The 19,474-nt window shown below is 37.6% G+C and overlaps 3 protein-coding genes across 3 annotated transcripts; 2 read left to right on the top strand and 1 right to left on the bottom strand.

Moving 5' to 3' along the window:
• Positions 1-262: 262 nt before the first annotated feature.
• On the top strand, positions 263-6,696 carry LOC116302217 (uncharacterized). The gene is made up of 6 exons (XM_089037959.1): positions 263-478; positions 2,067-2,378; positions 2,726-2,920; positions 4,206-4,517; positions 5,067-5,290; positions 5,842-6,696. Exons 1-6 carry the CDS (start codon positions 277-279, stop codon positions 6,097-6,099), a joined length of 1,503 nt encoding a protein of 500 aa, XP_088894085.1. The 5' UTR covers positions 263-276; the 3' UTR covers positions 6,100-6,696.
• Positions 6,697-8,070: 1,374 nt separating this feature from the next.
• Positions 8,071-15,889, bottom strand: LOC116302207 (G kinase-anchoring protein 1-A). Its single transcript, XM_031711437.2, has 11 exons — positions 15,611-15,889; positions 14,913-15,011; positions 14,109-14,141; positions 13,487-13,667; positions 12,656-12,702; positions 12,077-12,211; positions 11,325-11,465; positions 10,368-10,431; positions 10,207-10,265; positions 9,207-9,284; positions 8,071-8,911 (listed from the first exon to the last, which is right to left on the bottom strand). Exons 1-11 carry the CDS (start codon positions 15,752-15,754, stop codon positions 8,873-8,875), a joined length of 1,020 nt encoding a protein of 339 aa, XP_031567297.2. The 5' UTR covers positions 15,755-15,889; the 3' UTR covers positions 8,071-8,872.
• Positions 15,890-16,368: 479 nt separating this feature from the next.
• Positions 16,369-18,539, top strand: LOC116302213 (small ribosomal subunit protein uS19). Its single transcript, XM_031711446.2, has 3 exons — positions 16,369-16,410; positions 16,579-16,905; positions 18,388-18,539. The coding sequence occupies exons 1-3, from the start codon at positions 16,408-16,410 to the stop codon at positions 18,499-18,501; spliced, it is 444 nt and encodes a 147-aa protein (XP_031567306.1). The 5' UTR covers positions 16,369-16,407; the 3' UTR covers positions 18,502-18,539.
• Positions 18,540-19,474: the final 935 nt, after the last annotated feature.

Here is a 19,474-nt window from a genome sequence, read left to right as displayed (position 1 = left end):
CAGCTTTAGTTTTTGGGCTTCCTGTGTCCCCTTCCGCGACTCAGGAAGACCAAAAACAAAAGCGGAGTAGTAAAGGAGAATTAGCTCTACCTTCTACTATGTACAATTATATATTTGATCTGGTTATTTGCTATCACGTGACTCACTCCAAGGGGCATGTAATCTATGTTGTGGCCACTAATTGTGATAACCCACGAATGTGATTGGCTTATTCATCAAGCATAAATTTCCATTCCACTTTTCATCTCTGCTCATGAAAAAATAACCATCTTCAAGATGTCGGGAGTGAACCTTGTCGAAAATGGTGACTTTGAGTCGGCAAATGGCGACAGTCCTATCTATTGGCGAGGATTTGGGAATTCGGAAGTATCTATTCATCCGACTGAAAATTTCAATGGGAAAAACTGTTGTATTACGAGCAAACGAGCTAAGAATTCCTACGGTCCTTGCCAGAATGTTCTCTACTCTGTCAAGCTAGGTAAGAGAATGCTCCAGCTGTTATTTCTACAATTCAATAATCGGCTCAACTACTCTTTTATTATTTTATTTTATTTTATTTCATAGTTTTTTTTTTTTTTTTTAAATAATGGAATTTAGCTTCGAGAGTTTACTGTAAATCAAGTGGTTGAAATTGAGAAGATCCAGGCATCAGCAATCTTGGTTATAAAATGTATCTAAATTTTCTTATCTGCTGCCTTTCAATGATATTAATTTAGTTTATTTTTTAATTTCCCCTCACAATATTTCGTGTCTTTTATTAATCTAGGTCTAAATTTTACATTTCAGTGGAATTGAAAGCATGGAATAAGGGTTTCAAAAGGGCTAGGTTTTTTGCGAGAGCACATGAAGTACAGCTGTCGTTCATCATGCCGATTCTTTCTAAAACCTTAACATGATATACAAAGAAAAAGAAAAAAAAAGAAAAGAAAAAAGAAAAGATTTGGTGTAATTTATCTTTGAATAGCTCGGTCTTTCTCGAATTAACCTTTACATCATAAAAGTCAAAATTTATTCTATGGTTATGGATTGCGAAGTAAAAGAAGTATATTAGAAAATATAAATATATATACTTAAGGGAATACGATGGGCTTTACTAGAAAATTAATGGGATAATCTCAAGCCATCTGAGAAAGATTTCCTTTCGTAGGCTGATTGTGAAAAAAACATCTGGCCTCACTTGGCACTTTCTATTCAGAATTAAAATTATGCTTGTACATTTGCTATGCTGCTTTATTCAATGAAATCTTAATCTTAGACTGCTGTATATAGCTATGATATAATTTCATTTAAGATTCATCGTCTAGAGTCTGTTAACCGTAAGTCCTGTTTATCGCGTTCTTCGTCTAGACAAGTTCCTTATTTTGGCTTTGAACTTTGCTGTTTGTTTTGCTGGTAGATCGACTAGATTAAATTTTCTAGACATGTTTTTATATACCGGAATGTTGATCACAGATATAGACATTTTGTCGCAAGAATGGCCAGTCAAGAATACTAATAGAGTAACTGATACGAAACTATCTTTATCATTGAGCTCAAACATATTGCCAAAATGGAAAACCGCAAGACCAATTATATAAATACCTGCCATTTGGTCCGTTTGTATTGTAAATGAAAATGGGAATGAGAATAGTTGGGAAACTGAAAAACAAAAATCCAAAGAAATTCTTTGAACATTAACTGCGGATCTAAATCTGTTGATATTACGACTCAAACTCGTACAAAAGAGTAGAAAGAGGTAGAGAATTTCGTGTCCAGATTGCTATCTTTTTATATTCATGAGTATATGCTTTGCAGAAATGTCCATCCATCCATCCATCCATCCATCCATCCATCCATCCATCCATCCATCCATCCATCCATCCATCCATCCATCCATCCATCCATCCATCCATCCATCCATCCATCCATCCGTCCACCCACCCCTCCGTCCGTCCGTCCAAAAGGACACAAAATGGTTGGGTTGCTTTTGGGTCGTGTTTTTTGTTTTGCACACGTTCATATTTGTGTATTTTTCCTCGTCTTTTCGGGTATCCGCTTACTTTAATTGTTTTAACCCTATATTTCAGGATGTAAGTATAAATTCAATGCTTACGTAAAACTCGACCCAGACCTCCCTGAATCCTCGACCGAAAACATCCGAGTGCAGCTTCAGTACCAGCTGACCAATGACATGAAGAATGCTTGGATCCGCGTTGCAAGTGCTGATGCTACGCCGAACAAGTGGACACAGATTACTGGGGTGCTCGTCATGCCTGGGGATGATAAAGGGAACCTGCTTAGCGCGTTCTTGTACTTTGGGGGACCCCCGCCGGATGTCAACTTTATGGTTGCTGATGTGGAGTTATTCATTCAAGAAGAAGATGATGATGATGAGACGGGTAGGTTTTGGGGTGAGGTTGGAACACTGTTACGTGAAGCAGAGCAGAGCAGAGCAGAGCAGAGCAGAGCAGAGCAGAGCAGAGCAGAGCAGAGCAGAGCAGAGCAGAGCAGAGCAGAGCAGAGCAGAGCAGAGCAGAGCAGAGCAGAGCAGAGCAGAGCAGAGCAGCTGAGCAGAGAGCAGTGATAAAGAGCAAAAAAACAGAACAGGATAGGACAGTAAAGGACAGTAAAGGACAGTAAAGGACAGTAAAGGACAGTAAAGGACAGGACATGCATGCAGAACAGAACAGTAACAGTGTTAATTAAGTGTTAAACACCAATTTCTCAATTTCTCAATTTTTTATAGAAAACCTGCTACAGAATCCCGATTTCAGTGTTTCAACCAACGGGCATCCACACTTTTGGTACGGGTTTGGTAAAGCTAAAGTCTACGTTCATCCAGAAGAGAAATTTGACGGTACAAATCACGTGTGCGTGTCGACTGAACGGAAAGAAAGCTACGGAGGTCTGGGACAAAACTTGATGAATACTGTGTCTCTAGGTAAAAGCAAAGTTAAGATACAACTTTTACCAAGGCCACCCAGACACATTTTTTATATAGCAATTAACCAATCACGATCGAGTATTTGAACAATAGAATCTGTACAAATTTTAATATTTTCAAAAGCACACATTTTTACTTTATACCAGTATGTGTATGATAAGGAGTGAACAAAAAACAATTTGAAATCCAGAATTCATGCATCAATTCATCTGTTATTTGTTCGGCGTCAAAAGCGTGATAATTGTGAATTTGCTTAAAAAATTGTTTGTGTGGCCTCATGGTTGATGTAGTCGCTCTCTTGTAACATAATGCTCTCTTATCTTCAATCGTGGGTCTACCTTGAGAAGCATTTCTTTGTTTATGCCTGTAATGTTTAGGGAGATAATCAGAACTTTTATTGCCATAACTTTATTCTACAGCTATTTCAAAAAAGGTTGAATACTGAATCACTGCATACTGAATAGTGCATTCCAAGACCAAAGGGCATTGTGGTTCATAGTGACATTGTCTAAAGTAGGATTAATAATTATTATTTATTCTATTTTTAGTGTATTCCATCTGAAACAATATACTAACTTCATGTAGAGAGTTAATTGCTGTATATTTACTTTTTATTTCAAATTAACGAGACCCACAATGCCTTTATGTCTTGGAATGCACTATTCAGTATGCAGTATACAGTATTCAAGCTCTTTTGAAATAGCTGTATACATGCGTGATAAGTTCTCACTATTGCTGCTTTAATCAATGGATGGATGTCATGCACCATTCCTTACCGTGACCGTGCCGTGTTCCTCATGTACGAAATTTACACTAAAGTTAAATGAATAAATAAATGTAACAAATATGACAAAGACATTGCAGGTTAAGGCGCGTTCAATTCGTTAAGTCGTTCAGTTCCCCGCCTCCCGTGCATTCAAGCTGTTAGATGCGCCTTATATCCTTGGTCCCGCCACGTTAGTTTCCCGCCCTGTCCTGGAGGTCGGGTGCATTTTCTTAAGACTATAGCTCAGCTCTTCCTTTTGGATTTTTCAGGATCCGTCTTTACGCCGTAAGTCAACACAAGATTATAAGATAGTTTGTTTTTAAAATCTTTTATGGGCGGCAGCCATATAGGTGTGAATGATAGAATCGATTCATCACTTGTGCGGCCCCGCATTCAAGTGCTTGAGAATAAATTATATGGGTTAAACAAAGGTTTTTACTCTCTTGAGAACAAACATGGCTGCCGTGTGATAAAGGACGTCCATTGGTTTCGTTTTGTTTGCTTTGTTAATTTCAGGCCACCGATACAAGTTCTCTGCCAACTTACGCTTACATCCAGATATGCCAGCGAACGAAAAACACAACATTAACGTCAAACTACAGTGCCGACTGGCGACGGACGCGTCATTCCGTTACCTCTTCATTGCAACGGCCAGCGGTGTTTCCTCAGAGGCCTGGGTTCAAGTTAAGGGCCGTGTGAACATGCCCCCTGACATCCCTGGTAACCAGCTGATTGCTGCTATATTATACTTTGGTAATGCGCCGACAGAGGTTAGTTTTATGGTGGCAAAGACAAGGTTATGCAGTCTGGACCCTACTCCATCCATAGGTATGTAAAAAACAACACAGAGGGGGGAAGGGGTGTACATGCGAATAGAGACTGTGAGATTCCCTTGATTCTCCGTGTTCTCCGGTTTTCCTCCCTGCGATAAAACCTATCAACAAGGACACGAGTGAAAAACGTCTGCGCATGCTCTGAATCCATATGCAAATTAGTCAAAACATGAGTAAATTTGACTTTCAAACATGCCTGATCAATTGGACTTCACAAAATGCCAAAACTTAGTGTCCATGCTTGAAACTTAAGACTATTTCTTTCATATCGTGTTTGTTAATACAGTATCTTGGTCTTACAAAAGTATAATCTCGAACTTTTTTGTATACTTGGAGGAAACAAACATTGATTTTCTCACTCAAACTCTTCTAAATTCTTAGAAAACGTGCTGAAATCCACGCATGCGCAAACGTTTTCTAGTGTCATCAAGCTATTTCGTCCTTTAAAATACTCCCACAATGCAATACGATGCTAACTCGACCCAGTTTTTTCTCAACCTCGGAAAAACTAAACTGTTTTATTTATATATTTTGGGTTCGAAAGCGGAGAAACTATCCATCAAGAACTTAAATCTATCGAGGGAGTGCTCGGACTTGACCACAGGAGCCCCAGTATTTATCTCCTATCAATGGGACATCCAGGACAAGGTCAAGAAGCTAAGGGACAAGCTTGAAAAGTGTGGCATATCGTGCTGGATGGATATTGGTCAGATGGGAGGAGGAGACTCCCTATATTCTGAAATAGATAAAGGAATGCGGACAGCCAAGGTCAGTAAAACCACAGGAAGACCACTTCAGATAGTGAAACAACACACTATCGACCCAAAAGACATGTCACTTACTGCGCATGCTCGTCGAATTGGCAGAAAATCTGGGGTCGAGAAAGGAAGCAACACTGAGACACAGCAAATATTGAAACCACTAGAGAACTGGGATCAATCTTTAAAACAGGGAGCATACTCTATTTTATAACATAACCACGACTATAACGCGCTTTCTGCTTGGCTGGAACTTTGCATCGAAGCGAGACGAACGGTAAGCTTGCAATGATGGGTACCTTTTTAACACCTTGGACAATTATTCACTTGTCTCTATCATTGCAAGCTCACCATTCGTCTCGCTTCGATGCAAAGGCACGGCTATCTTTCAAGATGGCGTCGGGATCTGTGAAGGGGAAATTCAATCTAGTCGCTGCCTTATCAAATGGGATGCAAAACCTGTTAGGCATTACACCGTTCACCAGGAGTGGTAAATGCATTAGAAACGTGGCTGCCACGAAATCCGTCAATGACTTCTTTGAAATCATATTTATATTTTAGGTTATCATCTCTTGTGTTACACGCAAATACACAACGTCAGAGAACTGCCAGCGAGAAGCCACTCTTGCCGACTGCCTCAAAAAACCCATCATCCCAGTCATCTTTGACAACGAGCTGCAATGGCCTCCCCCGGGACAGATGTCTATGATATTTGCCAAGCTTCTCTACATCAATGTATGTAGTGATGACAAAGATGAAATCCCGCCAATGAAGTTTCAGGAGTTGCTAAGTGAAATCAAGGAACGAATTGAGATATGAACTATTATTTCCAAGTCTTGATTAGAGTAGGTATTGTGTGACTGTGTAACGCATACGGTACAGTACCGTCACGGCGTGGCCACCATGACGGCACGTTCCGTACGGAATTGACGACACTAATTACAGCCCACGACGTAACTGCTCATCCAATCACAATGCTCGGTCACGGCACTGTCATGGTCACGGTCACGTCACGTTAGTTTGATACTACCGTAGTTATTCACAGTCACACAACATTCGCTCTAGGTCCTAATAGAGGTTTTGCACCATCACGTGACGGCAGCCATGTTAGATGGCATGAACAATACAATCGTTTTACATAAGAAAGAATTCAATCCCCGAGAGCAAAGGGATTCTATTCTTCGTTTGCACGTTACGTCATCGCGGCCATGTTGGTACCATTTACCACAATGGCCGCCATGTTTTTATCTTTTAACTCTCTTGGGAATGCTTGCCACCCATCAAGTGTTCTGCTATCTAGCCACAGGCAGTCCAAGTTGTATTATGGGCGCCAGCACCTGATGGTGCAAAATCTCCATTGCCAAAACACAATACCGGCCTTTAGAATCATTATCAAAGTAAAACTAAGTAAATCTACTTATTTATTGATCTTGGTAATACTAAATTTTCTTAATTTTGTTAAATAACATATCCAGTTTTCAGGATTGGTCAAAAATATTTGAACATTAACAACCAAACAGTGGACCTGATAAAGATCAAAATAGAAAAAAAAAAAAAAAAAAAAAAAAAAACGAGGTAGGATCCAGGATTCTTAAAAAGAGGAGGGGAGGGGTTCCCAGATACTAGCTTAACCACAGGGAGCCCAATTTAGATGAAAGTGATAGACGAAAATCAATTGAAACTGTTTTATACAACAAGCTGACCTGAGAAAAAAATAGCCAATCAGAATCAAAAACATTCGCAAAACTGAGGTGTCACTTTTTCTCTTGACATTACGGATTTCCAGGCAATCAAACTAAAAAATAACGTTGGTAATACGCGCTTGATGACAGTAACACAGTTGAGTTTTATATTTTTATGCCAATGGCGGGCATGGTTTTATTTTTCGCTAGTCAATTTCACAGCCTTCATGAAACCTCAGTTTGCAGTGACGTCATTTCTACGTCATTATTCAGATCAGCTAGAAGTTCAAATAGAAGCATAGGAAAACAAAAAGCGCGCGAAAAAATATGGTACTGTAGTTTTGCTCGATTTCACCTTCCCCTTGTATCAATAGACCTCCTCGGCTCTAACGTAATGTTGTCCCATTTCAGACCACGTGTCATTCCCTAGAGTATCATTTCTTTGTTTAAGGTTTGCGCTCGGTTGCACATGAGAAGACACATGAATATGGATACAACTCAAACAATGAATATTATTCTCAAGGGAATGACACGTGGTCTGAACTGGGACAACATTACGCTAACGCTCTAGAGCCGAGGAGGTCTATTAGCACACCATCTTGACCTAAACTAAATTAAAAAAAACATAAAATGCAGACCCCCCCCCCCCCTGATATTATTTTCAGTCTATCACAGTAACAGAATGGACCTTAATCGTTGTGGTGCAATGTTTTCTCATTTCAGACCACGTGTCATTCCCTTGAGAATAAGATTCTTTGTTTGAGTCGTATCCATATTCATGTGTCTTCTCATACGCAACCGTTAAACAAAGAAATGATACTCTAGAGAATGACATGCGGTCTGTAATGGGAAAAACATTGCACCATGACTAATAAGGTTTAGAGACCCCTTGCAGCACGTAACGGAATGCAGCTCAATTTGGAGGACATAATGAAAGGTTTCCAATTCCCAGGCGATTGAAATTCTTTTGTTTTGTCCTCCTAATAGACCTTTAAAGGTCAGTAATCGCGTGCTGATTAATTCACTGAGAGCAAATGAAAAAAAAAAATCCCCAAATGATTCCCATGGGTGAAATTTACTTGAGAGAAAACACACTTTCTACAACCTGTTTCGAGAGATCGTAATAAAGCTGTATTTCGCTTACTTCTTTACAAGTAGCTAAAATGAATCACCAATTTAAAATAAAAATTTTGCTCTTAACTACAGACACGTGACCGTTAACTGCAAAGGGCCTATTGAGCTGCATAAGGCCCCGTCCACACGTATCCGGAAATTTGTGTATCCGTAAAAATTTTTTTGTCGGATACGGGTTGCGTCCACACGTGTCCGGAAAATTTGGTACCCGTATCCGGAAATTTTCGAAAACGGTCTCCAGAGTGGAAATTTTCGAATACGCTCCGAATACGGATACGTGTGGACGGTCGTATCCGCAAATTTTCGAATACGTTGACGTAAACACGATTTTGCGCATGCTCAATAAGAAAAACTATCCGTCAAAGGGACTATGCACTATAGCGTACATCAGGGCGGATCAAGAAAATTCCGGATACGTGTGGACAGTGAAAACGATTCGAAAACGATTCGAATACGCTGCGTGTGGACGCGAACATTTTCGTATCCGCAAAAAAAAATTTGCGGATACAAAAATTTCCGGATACGTGTGGACGGGGCCTAAGTGAATTAGTGTAATATGCGGTCAAGGATGACTGTCTTCTGCTCCCCCCTCCCGTCTCTAAGCCCTAGTCCCTCAAAATAAAAAGAGTTTTTGCAAATGGCCTCTTCGCCAGGTCCAGAGCAAAACTTCAACATGAGCCCTAAAAAATCATTCTTGACACCGATTCAATATTTATGGACTTAGCAAATATAAATAATTATCTTTAGTTGATTTGATCTTATGGGTACTTTAATCATCATGATGTTGAGCTGTGTCTTGCTCTACTATGCGAGCCCTAAAACGAAAGACAATATAGAAATGATCAGAAAATCAGTTAGGATAATTGTAATAAATTTTATGGTACATCGCTTACCGTTTTAGTCCAAGTTTTTTTAATTATTCATTTATATTTTAATATTTTTGTAATAGTTTTAGATTTATATTTTTTCATTTGTTATGATTTTATTTCGGAATAAAGATTGCATTCATTACAATAATAATCAAATAATAATAATAATAATAATAATAATAATAATAATAAAAATGGTTCATGACGAAGTTCAAGCTGATATGAAATTTCATTACCATACCTGGTGTTTTATCATCTCTTGTCGAAGCGCGGACGATTTGGATCTTTCTTGTTCTAATTCAGCATGTAGTTCGACTACCTGTGAAAGACAGAGAGAAAAGCAATGTTGGGGTGGTCCTTCTTGTAACAGAAGCTGAATTCGCCATTTTCACATAGCACTTAAAAACCAACCACGCCCTATTCTATTGTTTGATGTTGAATTTGAGTTAGTATCAATGCTGAATTCAAAACCCGGGACAGGTTTTCTATCAAAATTCAAGCCCTACATCGAACATTAGAAATAGGGCTTGGTTGGGTTTTAAACCAGTAAAAACGCACGTGCTCGGGTTTGCATTGTTGAATTTCAATGCAAACTCTCGCCCAAGCGTTTTAACCTTTCTGTAATGCTTTGCATTTGGTGTACCCTGGTCCCAGAGGCTCGACGATTTTTCTCCCGGCTACGTATATTTTCGCGGCTCAAAATATACGTGGAGAAAAATCGTCGGGCCTATGGGACCAGGGTACTTTTGGTGGGATAACTGGTCAAAAAACTGTCATTCTGATTTCATTTCTCACGTTTAGAGTGAAGGCATTTAACCAAAATTATTAGTCAACGTAGTAACTAGCCAAATAGACACAAAAGAAAACAATGGAATTAGGGTCTACTAATGTGTATTAGTCTAATATCTATTGCACGGGTTTAGTGACTTCACTCTAGTCAAATAGACACAAAAGAAAACAATGGAATTAGGGTCTACTAAAGTGTGTTAGTATAATATATATTTTACGGGTTTAATGACTTCACTCTAATGTACAGAAAATGTATCGATTCACGAAGAAGTGCTTAATATAAATTTACTTTATAGACTTCAAAATTATCCCTTTTCATTTGGTTGTTTCTTATACACTTTGAAATATCATGAGATGTATTTGCAATGTATCATGGCGATGTGAAAGTGTTGAATAACGAACGGCTTTACATTCACTGTAAGTATTGGACTTGCAACAATGGCTTGTCTTACCTGTTCCCTGAATTCATTCAATTCTTCTATCTGCATTAATAGATCAGCTTTTTCTTTCACTGCACAAGAATAATAGCATGAACTATTGAGTACAGGAGAGTCAAAACAAAGTGTTTACGCGTGGAAAAGCAAAATTTGAAAAACTTAGAACTTTAACTTACTTTCGCCTTGGGCTAGAATGTGACATAGTTGTTTATTGCGTTTTTTGACTTGAATCAACTCTTTCTGTAAGTAAAACGAGTAAACGTAAACAAAAACCACTCAGCAAAGTATCCAACTTGGTAATGCAACAATCTTATCCAACCCAGTGACAACCTGTAGGCTGATCAAAGTCAGGGCACGACTAGCTAATACAATAGACCGTTTTCTCAAGGTTGCGTGTGCGTCCAAATGTAAGGAACTTGCCAGACGGGCCACGATACCAGAACACTAGTATTATCAGGCACTGCTATGAAATTGCTTTCGATAAGAATTCATAACATCGATTATTATTCTAGTTATTAAATATAAAACTGTCTTTTCAATTTTACTGAATTGCGTTTTTCAGTTTTGTGGCCCGTCAAGCTGGATGCGCACGTATCCTCGAGAAAACCGTCTATTGGAATTTAGCGTGTTAGACTTTAGTAACAATAGAGTGATTTTCATATGATCGTGAAAGAATAGGCAAACTAGTAGTTAGTAGTAGACTCTAAACCAATGATTTTCTTTTGTTCTTTATCAACTATTACAAACTAAATGGTCTATTTTCTTTCACGGTCATATGAAAATCACTCTAGTTGATTAATGAATAGAGGCAGAAGTTCATAACTATGAACTTCTGATAGAGGATATTACATGTGGACGATACGTAATTTTTTCTTCGAGTGTTGAGGTGATATCTTACCAGTGAGTGCAGTAAATGAGTAAGATATTCTCGACATGAGAACTGAGATACAATCCCCAAGAGCCCATGTACTAACACAATTTGAGTGGATTTTTAGTATTAGTCAATGTGATCCCTAAGGATTCTTACCAATGTTGTTATTTTTTAGAGTCATATGAAGATATTACTTTCTAATAACAGAGAAGAAAATAGACATTTCATAAGTGATTATATATTAAGTGCCTCTTTACTTTACCTGTAAGTCACTAATCCATATTTTCTGTTTCTCTATAGTCTTTTGTAGTTTGGTCACTGTTTCATCTTTCTTACTAAGCTCTTCTTGGACGTGAACCATTTCTGCTTTCATAGATTCTTCTTGTGTTGCAGGGATAATCTTCTGTTGAATCGAAAACGTGGTATTAAAACTGATAAATAAATAACAAACTATAATAATGGTTCAGTGGTTCAACAGAGCAGCGCTTTGTACACTATACTACTGGGTGGACGGCATAATGCCTAACAGGTTTGCAACCCAATTGATAAGGCAGCTGGTAGATAGAATTATAATTTAGAAGTTCATCTTCGTGGATGGAAGAGAAACCAGAGAACCCAGAGAGTATGAGTATGAGTATGAGTGTGAAGTATGAGCATGAGTATGAGTTGGAGTGCGAGTGCGAGTGCGAGTGCGAGTGCGAGTATGAGTATGGATTTGATCTTAATAATGATTATAAAGGGTACTTGGACGAAAATCAATCAAATTTTACTCTTCCAAATGTTCTACATTTTAAGCACATTATCACCAAGAAATTTTGGTTTCAAAGCTAAAAGAAAAATAGTTTTGAGTTAATGAAGTCAATTACTCCCCCACTTTTGAATGTGAAGAAAGTATGTTCCTTGGCGACTATTGGGGAAATGTAGATAAGTTTAACCAAGTTTCAAGTCATTTCCAATTTTCATCCAAGCCCCCCTTTACAACCCATAACATAACTAGCTGTAATAAGAACATACTTTTGCTTCTGATTTTGATCCACTTTCAACATCCTCTGCTTTATCATGAGTTTTCTTTTTTGATTTAGATTTTGGCAGCTTCTCATTTGATACACTTGTGACGAATGTGACACTAGTACTATGCGAATCCTGCATCTGAATAACAAAACAAAAAAAACAAAAAAAATTTTAACTCATTCATTTATTATTATTTAAGAATTCTTAACTTTTGTGTTTAAGACCTTGGTAAGCATCTTAGGGATGCTTACCAAGTACCTGGAAAAACTGGAAATTCCGGTTGGAAAGACAAATGGTAGCGTATGTGTCATTCTGATTGGAAAGTTCTGGTCTTCTCATTGTGGTAATCTGCTCTTTTCGGTTCTTCCAGTAGAAGCATGTACCATTTGTTGAAAGTCAAAGTTTCTCGCTCTTTTCTTACAATTAGCAAATTAATTTCAAACTGGACAGGTTGGTTTAAATGATTAAGCATCCCAGATACTGCATGTGTTCTTTCTCATTAATAGAATAAAAGCTTTTAATTACATTTTCCAAATTAAATTATTGTTTGATGTAATATACACAATTTTGAAATTATCCTACCTGAAAGTCATCTAATCCAAACATCGATGAAGGTAAATCTTCTGTGACTGTTAAAAGTAACCAGTAAAATAAGAAGTTACTGTTGGTGAATTACAATTCCACATCGGTTCAATCAATATATTACATAGTTTAGGCAATAAAAGGTATGATGTTCAAAGTCATTCTATGGTTAGATGTAGAAGGTTGGATTTCTATGCTCAACACACATCTTGAATTGGGTGTGGCTTTATAAGGCTCCCTTCATTTCCTAGCAAATATTTCTTTGAATGGACATGTTTGTGAGAGAAGACGGGTGTTGGTGTCTAACTTCCATCCCTTCCCCCCACCCCGTGGGTCAAGAGGTACTGAAGTATGCTGAGATGTTCTAGCAATTTAATACAGAAAATGCTCTATTTGATGTTTTTTGTGCTTGATAAATTATTAGGTTATTGTAAATTACATTACTTCAAGCTAATTTTTCTCAGAAAAAAATCCAAGCTCCAGGCAGGATTCAAGAAGCTCAGCTGGTTGGAGCATCTTACTAGCATACAGAAGTCATGAGTTTGAATTTGGTCTGGAGCTCAATTTTTTTCCAACAAAAATTAGCTTGCAGAAACATAATAAGATAATGTGGAAAAGGGTACATCAAGGCCACTAGCAACCACTTGGATAGTGGTTCGGTTTTTAGGCCCTGTTTTTTTATTTACTTGTGTGATAAGTATTTTTTATGAGGGGGAAAAATTGTTCAGAAGGTAAAAGTAGTGTGGTCAAAACTGTACAAATGATAATTATTGTACTGGTGGCTACGGCCCTGTATATTTACATCTCTTAGCTAATGCTTTAGTTGCTTACAAGCAGATAAGTTTCCATTGGCCTCCACAGGATTTCTAGTGTCATCATCTAGATTGCCACTAATAAATTCATCTAGTGATATAGTCTTTTCTTTCTTCTTCTTCTTGTTAGATGATAGATCATTGCCAGCTTGTTGAGATGGTGAAGGACCAATGACAGATTTGCTTTCTTCTAAGGCAGCCTGAGAAAAATGAGTAAACACAGTCATGAAATAGTAAAAGGAAAAGAATATCTGTTCCATATGGCCAGATATTATGAACTGTGATTCCTGTGTGGAGCACATAGATGGTTTCCTAATAGATATTTTTCAAGTTCCAAATAACCACTGTGTTCCTTGATTACAGACTCATTAACTCAGTCTTAACACTCAGGTGTTGTATATTTTCCTCCCTCTAAAACAATCGGCTGCTAAATTCCAATTTAAATCCAGTGAAAGAAGAACCACAGTTAATTCTTATTTATTTAAATTTTTACTTTAATTTTTATTCTTTTTATATAACAAATAAAAGAAAAATTCATGCTCTGTTCAGTAATAAAGTACACTTTTTGACCAATCAGCGAGAGTGTATTATCCAAACTATATAATAATAGTAGATACTCGGAACCCTGAGGTCAGACTTACCTGTAAATCTTTTTGAAACTGGTCCATGACAAACTGTAATGTTGAATGAAGAAAACAAGGTTATCATTGCATGGTTTCACATCTCCATAAAAAATTGTTAATGTTTTTGGTTTCTACCACTATCAATAACAGTAGTGATATCCACATCCACACCCACATACCTCATGTTTATCGTTAGGTAAGGTATGAAGCAATAGAGGCTTTGCAACATCACATGACAGCAGCTATACTAGATTGCAGGAACAATACAATCGTTTTACATGAGAAATAAAGAGAGCAAAGGGATTTTATTGTTCTGCCATCTAACCACAGGCAGCGCAATCTATATTATGGGCACTGGCACATGATGGTGCAAAATCTCTATACGTTTATCAGTGGCCTAAGTTAAACTGTTCCAGCTTGGGTGAGTAACCCCCATGTATAAGGAGAGGGTAGTAGGTGGATGCGCCATTTCTCTGAGCACTGTATACTGCTATGCTGAAACTGCAGGAGAGTGGAGAATGGAGAGCTTGGAACTGACTCTATAGACCCATTGCATGTGACCTCAAAGCAGCCCAATTTGGAGGACAAAACTGAAAAGAATCTCAATCTCATGAGAATTAGAAACCTATTGTGATGTCTTCCAAATTAAGCTGCATTCCGATGTGCTGCAAAGGGTGCTATTCAATATAATATACATGCAATATAGATTCTAACTTTTATTTAGGTAATATCATATTTATTTCAGCTAAGTTCTGGACATTTTTTGGTGCTATCCAACAAGGGTAAGACCAAACACAATAGAAAATTGATGACTGCACTTACCTGCTCATCTTTGTTTTGCCATGCCTCCCATCCATTTTCTTCATCATTTTTAGTTGCTTGCATGCTGTCGGAAGATGCTACTGTATCTATATCATTACCCTGTGATCACATAAAGACAAAAAAGCATTTATGCTTACAAATAGCCCTTTTTAGTCTGGATGAAATCTTTTCCCATCTCTGACCACATTTTATTCAACACATTTATATGAATACGACCCAAACAATGAATATAATCATTTTTTTGAGGGAGGCAGCATGGTGGAGTGGTTATTGGGGTTGTCCACAATCCAGTGATGCCGGGTTATAGTCCCGCTGTGGCCACTAGCTGAGACTGTGTTTGTCCTGATTCCTGATTAGTTCAGATTCAGTTCCTCGACCATGCTTGTTAATAGCCAACTGGTTTGCCTCCTTGCCAGTTGGGATTCTTAAAACACTTAATGTTTCCTTAGATTATTTCATTTAAATTTAAGTTTTTGATGTCCACGTTTTGCTCAGATACTCAATACTTCTACTGCCTCTGAAAAATAAACACGCATGTTCTTTCGCCTTAATTTTGTTCTTGGAAAATATTAGGTGAATTTTCTAACAGGCAAGTTTGAAAGTTAATAGTTCATTACAACACAAGTATACCCACAAACACTATAAACATATTCCAGCTCGTCTTTTTTGTAGCAATTTCGATCAACTAACCCTTTTACCTGGCTGTTTTTCGATCTGTTGTGACGTTTTTTCTTGTTTCTCTTTTTTTTAGCTGCCCCTCCAGAGGAAAGCCGTGTTGGATGATGACGTATTTTTCGCCCCTTTTTTATCAAACGGCTTTGTTTCTTCTTCTTCGCTGTCATCACTGATTTTAAGAACCGCAAAGCGACAAGCTGTTGGTAAATCAGTCAAAGGGTTTGCCTTTTTAGCCATTTTTAAAAGAATTTTTTGTGTAAAACGTTAAAAATGTCAGGGATGAGTTTTCTTGTCTTGGTTGAAATAAACCAGGCGTTCCTCTTCGAGAAGAGGAAACTCGGTCGAGAAGTTTAATCCACAGGAAGCCCAATTAAGACCAGTTTGATTCGAAGGAAACGAAGTAAAAAATGAGAAAATGAAGTAAAAGAGTAAAGGAAATTTATATTTATTCCATAGACTTTTTAGTATGTCTTCTTTTTTTAAAGGAAAACTTCAAATTACCGAGTTCCGACCTATAAATAATAAAATTTACATCCTAAGCTATTTCTTTACGCCGTAAATAATTTCTTTGGACTAAGAATATTTGCAATCTAAGATTTATAAGATGTCTTCCTTTTCAAAATATGTAATCTGCATTTTTGAATAAAGTATTATTATAAAATAAGCAATATTAAGTTTAAATTACTAGTAAAGAAAGTGCATATAATAAAGTATGAATATTATTGTGGGCCTCCTGTGGTAAGTGTGGAGTGAACGGTTGTAGAAGTCCTGGGTTCCAGTTATCCTCGTTCTCTTTTCTTGTTTCTCTCCGAACGTGAAGATGGTGAGTTTTAGTTGAAGATTAAATCCTTTTTCATCCACGTTAAAAAGCAATAGTGAATCTTTAAAACTATTTCCAACATTAGATTAGTTATTCATCTTCATTATTAAACCTTTATTTCATCGAGTTTTTACATCTTTTGCGCTTAAATCGCCTTTGTTTTTACGATAGTCGGAAGCTGCAGATCAACCCAAGAAGAAGCGTACCTTTCGTAAATTCACCTACCGTGGTGTAGATTTGGATCAGCTTCTTGATCTTTCACATGAACAGCTTATGGAACTTGTGAATTGTCGTCAGAGGCGTAGGTTTTCCAGAGGTCTGAAGAGAAAGCAGACTGCCCTCATTAAACGGTTGAGGAAAGCAAAGAAGGAGGCTGCTCCAATGGAAAAACCAGACGTTGTTAAGACACATCTCCGAGATATGATAGTCGTTCCTGAAATGATTGGCAGTGTTGTTGGTGTTTATAACGGCAAGACTTTCAACCAGGTTGAAATCAAGGTAATGATAGAAAATACCAAGATGTTTAGTACCCATTCTATACTTCAACGTTCATGTTCACCTCTTGGGGTGCAGGTTACTGTACATCATAGCTGCCATGTTGGTTGACAGTAATAAAGCATTGCTCATTAGCTTACCTTGTTAGATAAACCAACATGGTGGCTGTTTCAATGTTATTTATATCTCAAGTAATTTTGAGTCACGTAGTTGCACTCCAACAATAGAAGTTCGAGTTATTGGTATTTTTAGTTTGATAACATTGTCATGCTCATGGCTTAAAAAAAACATGGCTGCTCCATGCACAATGATCATCCAGAAATGGAAGAACTTGTCAAGTCAAAGCTTTGCATTGTTGGTCATATTGACCAGAAACGTTCAGCCAAAAACGAGGTTTTACTGAGCTCAAACTTATTTGGCTGTTGATCATGACTGTGACTGACCAGCCATTGTTTTAAGCCCTGAACCGGGTTGTGCAAAGGGTGGATAGCACTATCTGACTGATAAATCTTATCCAGTGGATAAATGGTGTTATTCAATAAATGTATCCACTGGATAAGGATTTATCCATCTAATAGTGCTATTGACCCTTTGTACAACTAGGCCCTGATTCTAAAGATGAAGTTGTAGAGGTGTACATATCTTCTGTTGGGTTGATATGTGGTGTCCAGACCATAGATATTTATGAAACATTTTTTGAGCCAGTCACAGTGTGAGAGATGTCGTAAATATATTTTGAGGCCACACAATGTAAACCACATAATGTACCTGTACTACAAGGGAGGGATATGCGATCTGAATAGAAATGAATTATATCCAATCTGAAACAGTAAGTTTATAGTCCCTCTAATTCACTTTGGGGCAGTGTTATTCCATTTAAGGCCATGGACCTTGAACTCATATGGCACCATAATTATTTCCATGAGAATAAAATGTTTATTTTAATGCGTGGCCTCGTCCTAGAATGATAGGAAAAAATCTATTGTTGCAATCAACATGGTTGCCATGTGAGAAAGGTCCATCTGCCTTTCCTTTTAAAACAGATATTAATGCTCTGTTCCAATTTCCTCTATATTAATGTATCTTCTCAACCACTACTTGCCAACAAAGAAATAATGCTCAAGGGAATGAGTTGATCTGAAGTGGGAAAACAGGGAATAGGGTTTATCATACAGCAGGGCTAAATATAATGGCCAGTCAAAGGACAATGTCCGGGCAGAAATGAAGCTTGTCTGGTCAAATCTTTGCCTTGCTTCAATTGACTAGTTCTCCCAATATTTCCATGGTAACTGGTATAATAAGCTGTGCAAATAGTTGTTTAGATTTTTTTGGGACGAGTTACATGTATTTAACCACTAACACAGAATCAGCCAATCGAAAGCCAATTACAGTTACCATGAAAACTTTAAATGCTAGACAATATGTTCACCATACCAGCCTTCCAAGCATTTTAGTAACTGATGTGTTCCTTTATTTATTTCGCAGCCTGAGATGATTGGACACTATCTTGGTGAATTCTCCATCACATACAAGCCTGTCAAGCACGGAAGACCTGGTATTGGAGCTACTCATTCTTCTCGATTCATTCCACTGAAGTAAACCTTTATGAATCAGCAATAAAATCCCATCCAACAAAACTGTGTCTCATTTGTATTTGACTCATTACTTGTTGTCTATAGCAGGGCACGAGATTAACACTTGCGGGTGAATTTCGTATCTAGCTAGTGACTAAAAATTTAACTAGTTAAGTTTTGCGAGTATGACCACACTCCAGAAATTGAAGGACTGAAAAGTTTAGAACCTGCATCAAGTAAAGCTTCTCATTCACCGCATACAACTAGTGGTGTTGAAATTTTTGCTAAGAACAAATTATTTACTAGCAAGGTTTTGCTCCTGGGTTTAAAAGTTATTTTCATGCACTGTAATCTTGCTTGTTTCTTTGATTCATGCTCCAGACATACTTTTACTGAGTTTGATAATCAAAGTGCATTGTGGTCTAGCTTGAGTACAAAATGACACCATATAAGGCATGCTTGTACTGAAGCTAGATCACGATGTAACTGCTTTAAGTCTCAGATTACAATGTTCACATACCATGTAATCCAAGATAATGGCTATTCTAATATTTGTATTTAAGGAAAATAAAATGTGCATGTATGTCTCTGTACTGTGATATAAACTAGCTAGGAGCTGTAAAGCATGAGAGAGGCAAGCTTAGATATGCAAGGCGTAGTCGAGTGTTTCTTTTGCTTTTCAGGTGCTCCGCAACTCCCAGCGTTAGAGACATAAGCAGACATCTCTTCTTGCCTTTGAAAAATATTTTTTACTTTCATAAGCATGTCTCTGTCCCCTGATATAGCCATGGTAGCCAGCCAATCAGTGCATGCAGGCATCCCAGACCTCCTATATATCCTATATTTCCTATAATTTGTATAGGATCCTATAAAGAGCCTATATTTAAAGAAAACCTATATTTCCTATAAATAGGACAACTGCTGATTGATACATTTATATTTTACACTGTTTAGCATATTTGGTGAAGGAAATAAAATGTCCCCCCCCTTTTTTTTGG

Source organism: Actinia tenebrosa, unplaced genomic scaffold (genome assembly GCF_029948245.1).
Source record: "Actinia tenebrosa isolate PJP-AT-01 unplaced genomic scaffold, QUT_ActTen_1.0 PGA_scaffold5__44_contigs__length_20552954, whole genome shotgun sequence".
Taxonomy (NCBI): Eukaryota; Metazoa; Cnidaria; class Anthozoa; order Actiniaria; family Actiniidae; genus Actinia; species Actinia tenebrosa.
This window is presented reverse-complemented; position numbering and strand designations above follow the sequence as displayed.

Coding starts and splice junctions, on each gene's coding strand:
- LOC116302207 (XM_031711437.2), bottom strand. CDS start 15,754: ATGACAGCGAAGAAGAAGAAACAAAGCCGTTTGATAAAAAAGGGGCGA. Junction 11,466..12,076: donor GATCAAAATCAGAAGCAAAA/GTATGTTCTTAT, acceptor TCGATTCAACAG/AAGATTATCCCTGCAACACA. Junction 10,432..11,324: donor TATGGATTAGTGACTTACAG/GTAAAGTAAAGA, acceptor TTTTACTTACAG/AAAGAGTTGATTCAAGTCAA.
- LOC116302213 (XM_031711446.2), top strand. Junction 16,906..18,387: donor TCAACCAGGTTGAAATCAAG/GTAATGATAGAA, acceptor TTTATTTCGCAG/CCTGAGATGATTGGACACTA.
- LOC116302217 (XM_089037959.1), top strand. CDS start 277: ATGTCGGGAGTGAACCTTGTCGAAAATGGTGACTTTGAGTCGGCAAAT. Junction 479..2,066: donor TCTCTACTCTGTCAAGCTAG/GTAAGAGAATGC, acceptor CCTATATTTCAG/GATGTAAGTATAAATTCAAT. Junction 2,379..2,725: donor AGATGATGATGATGAGACGG/GTAGGTTTTGGG, acceptor AATTTTTTATAG/AAAACCTGCTACAGAATCCC.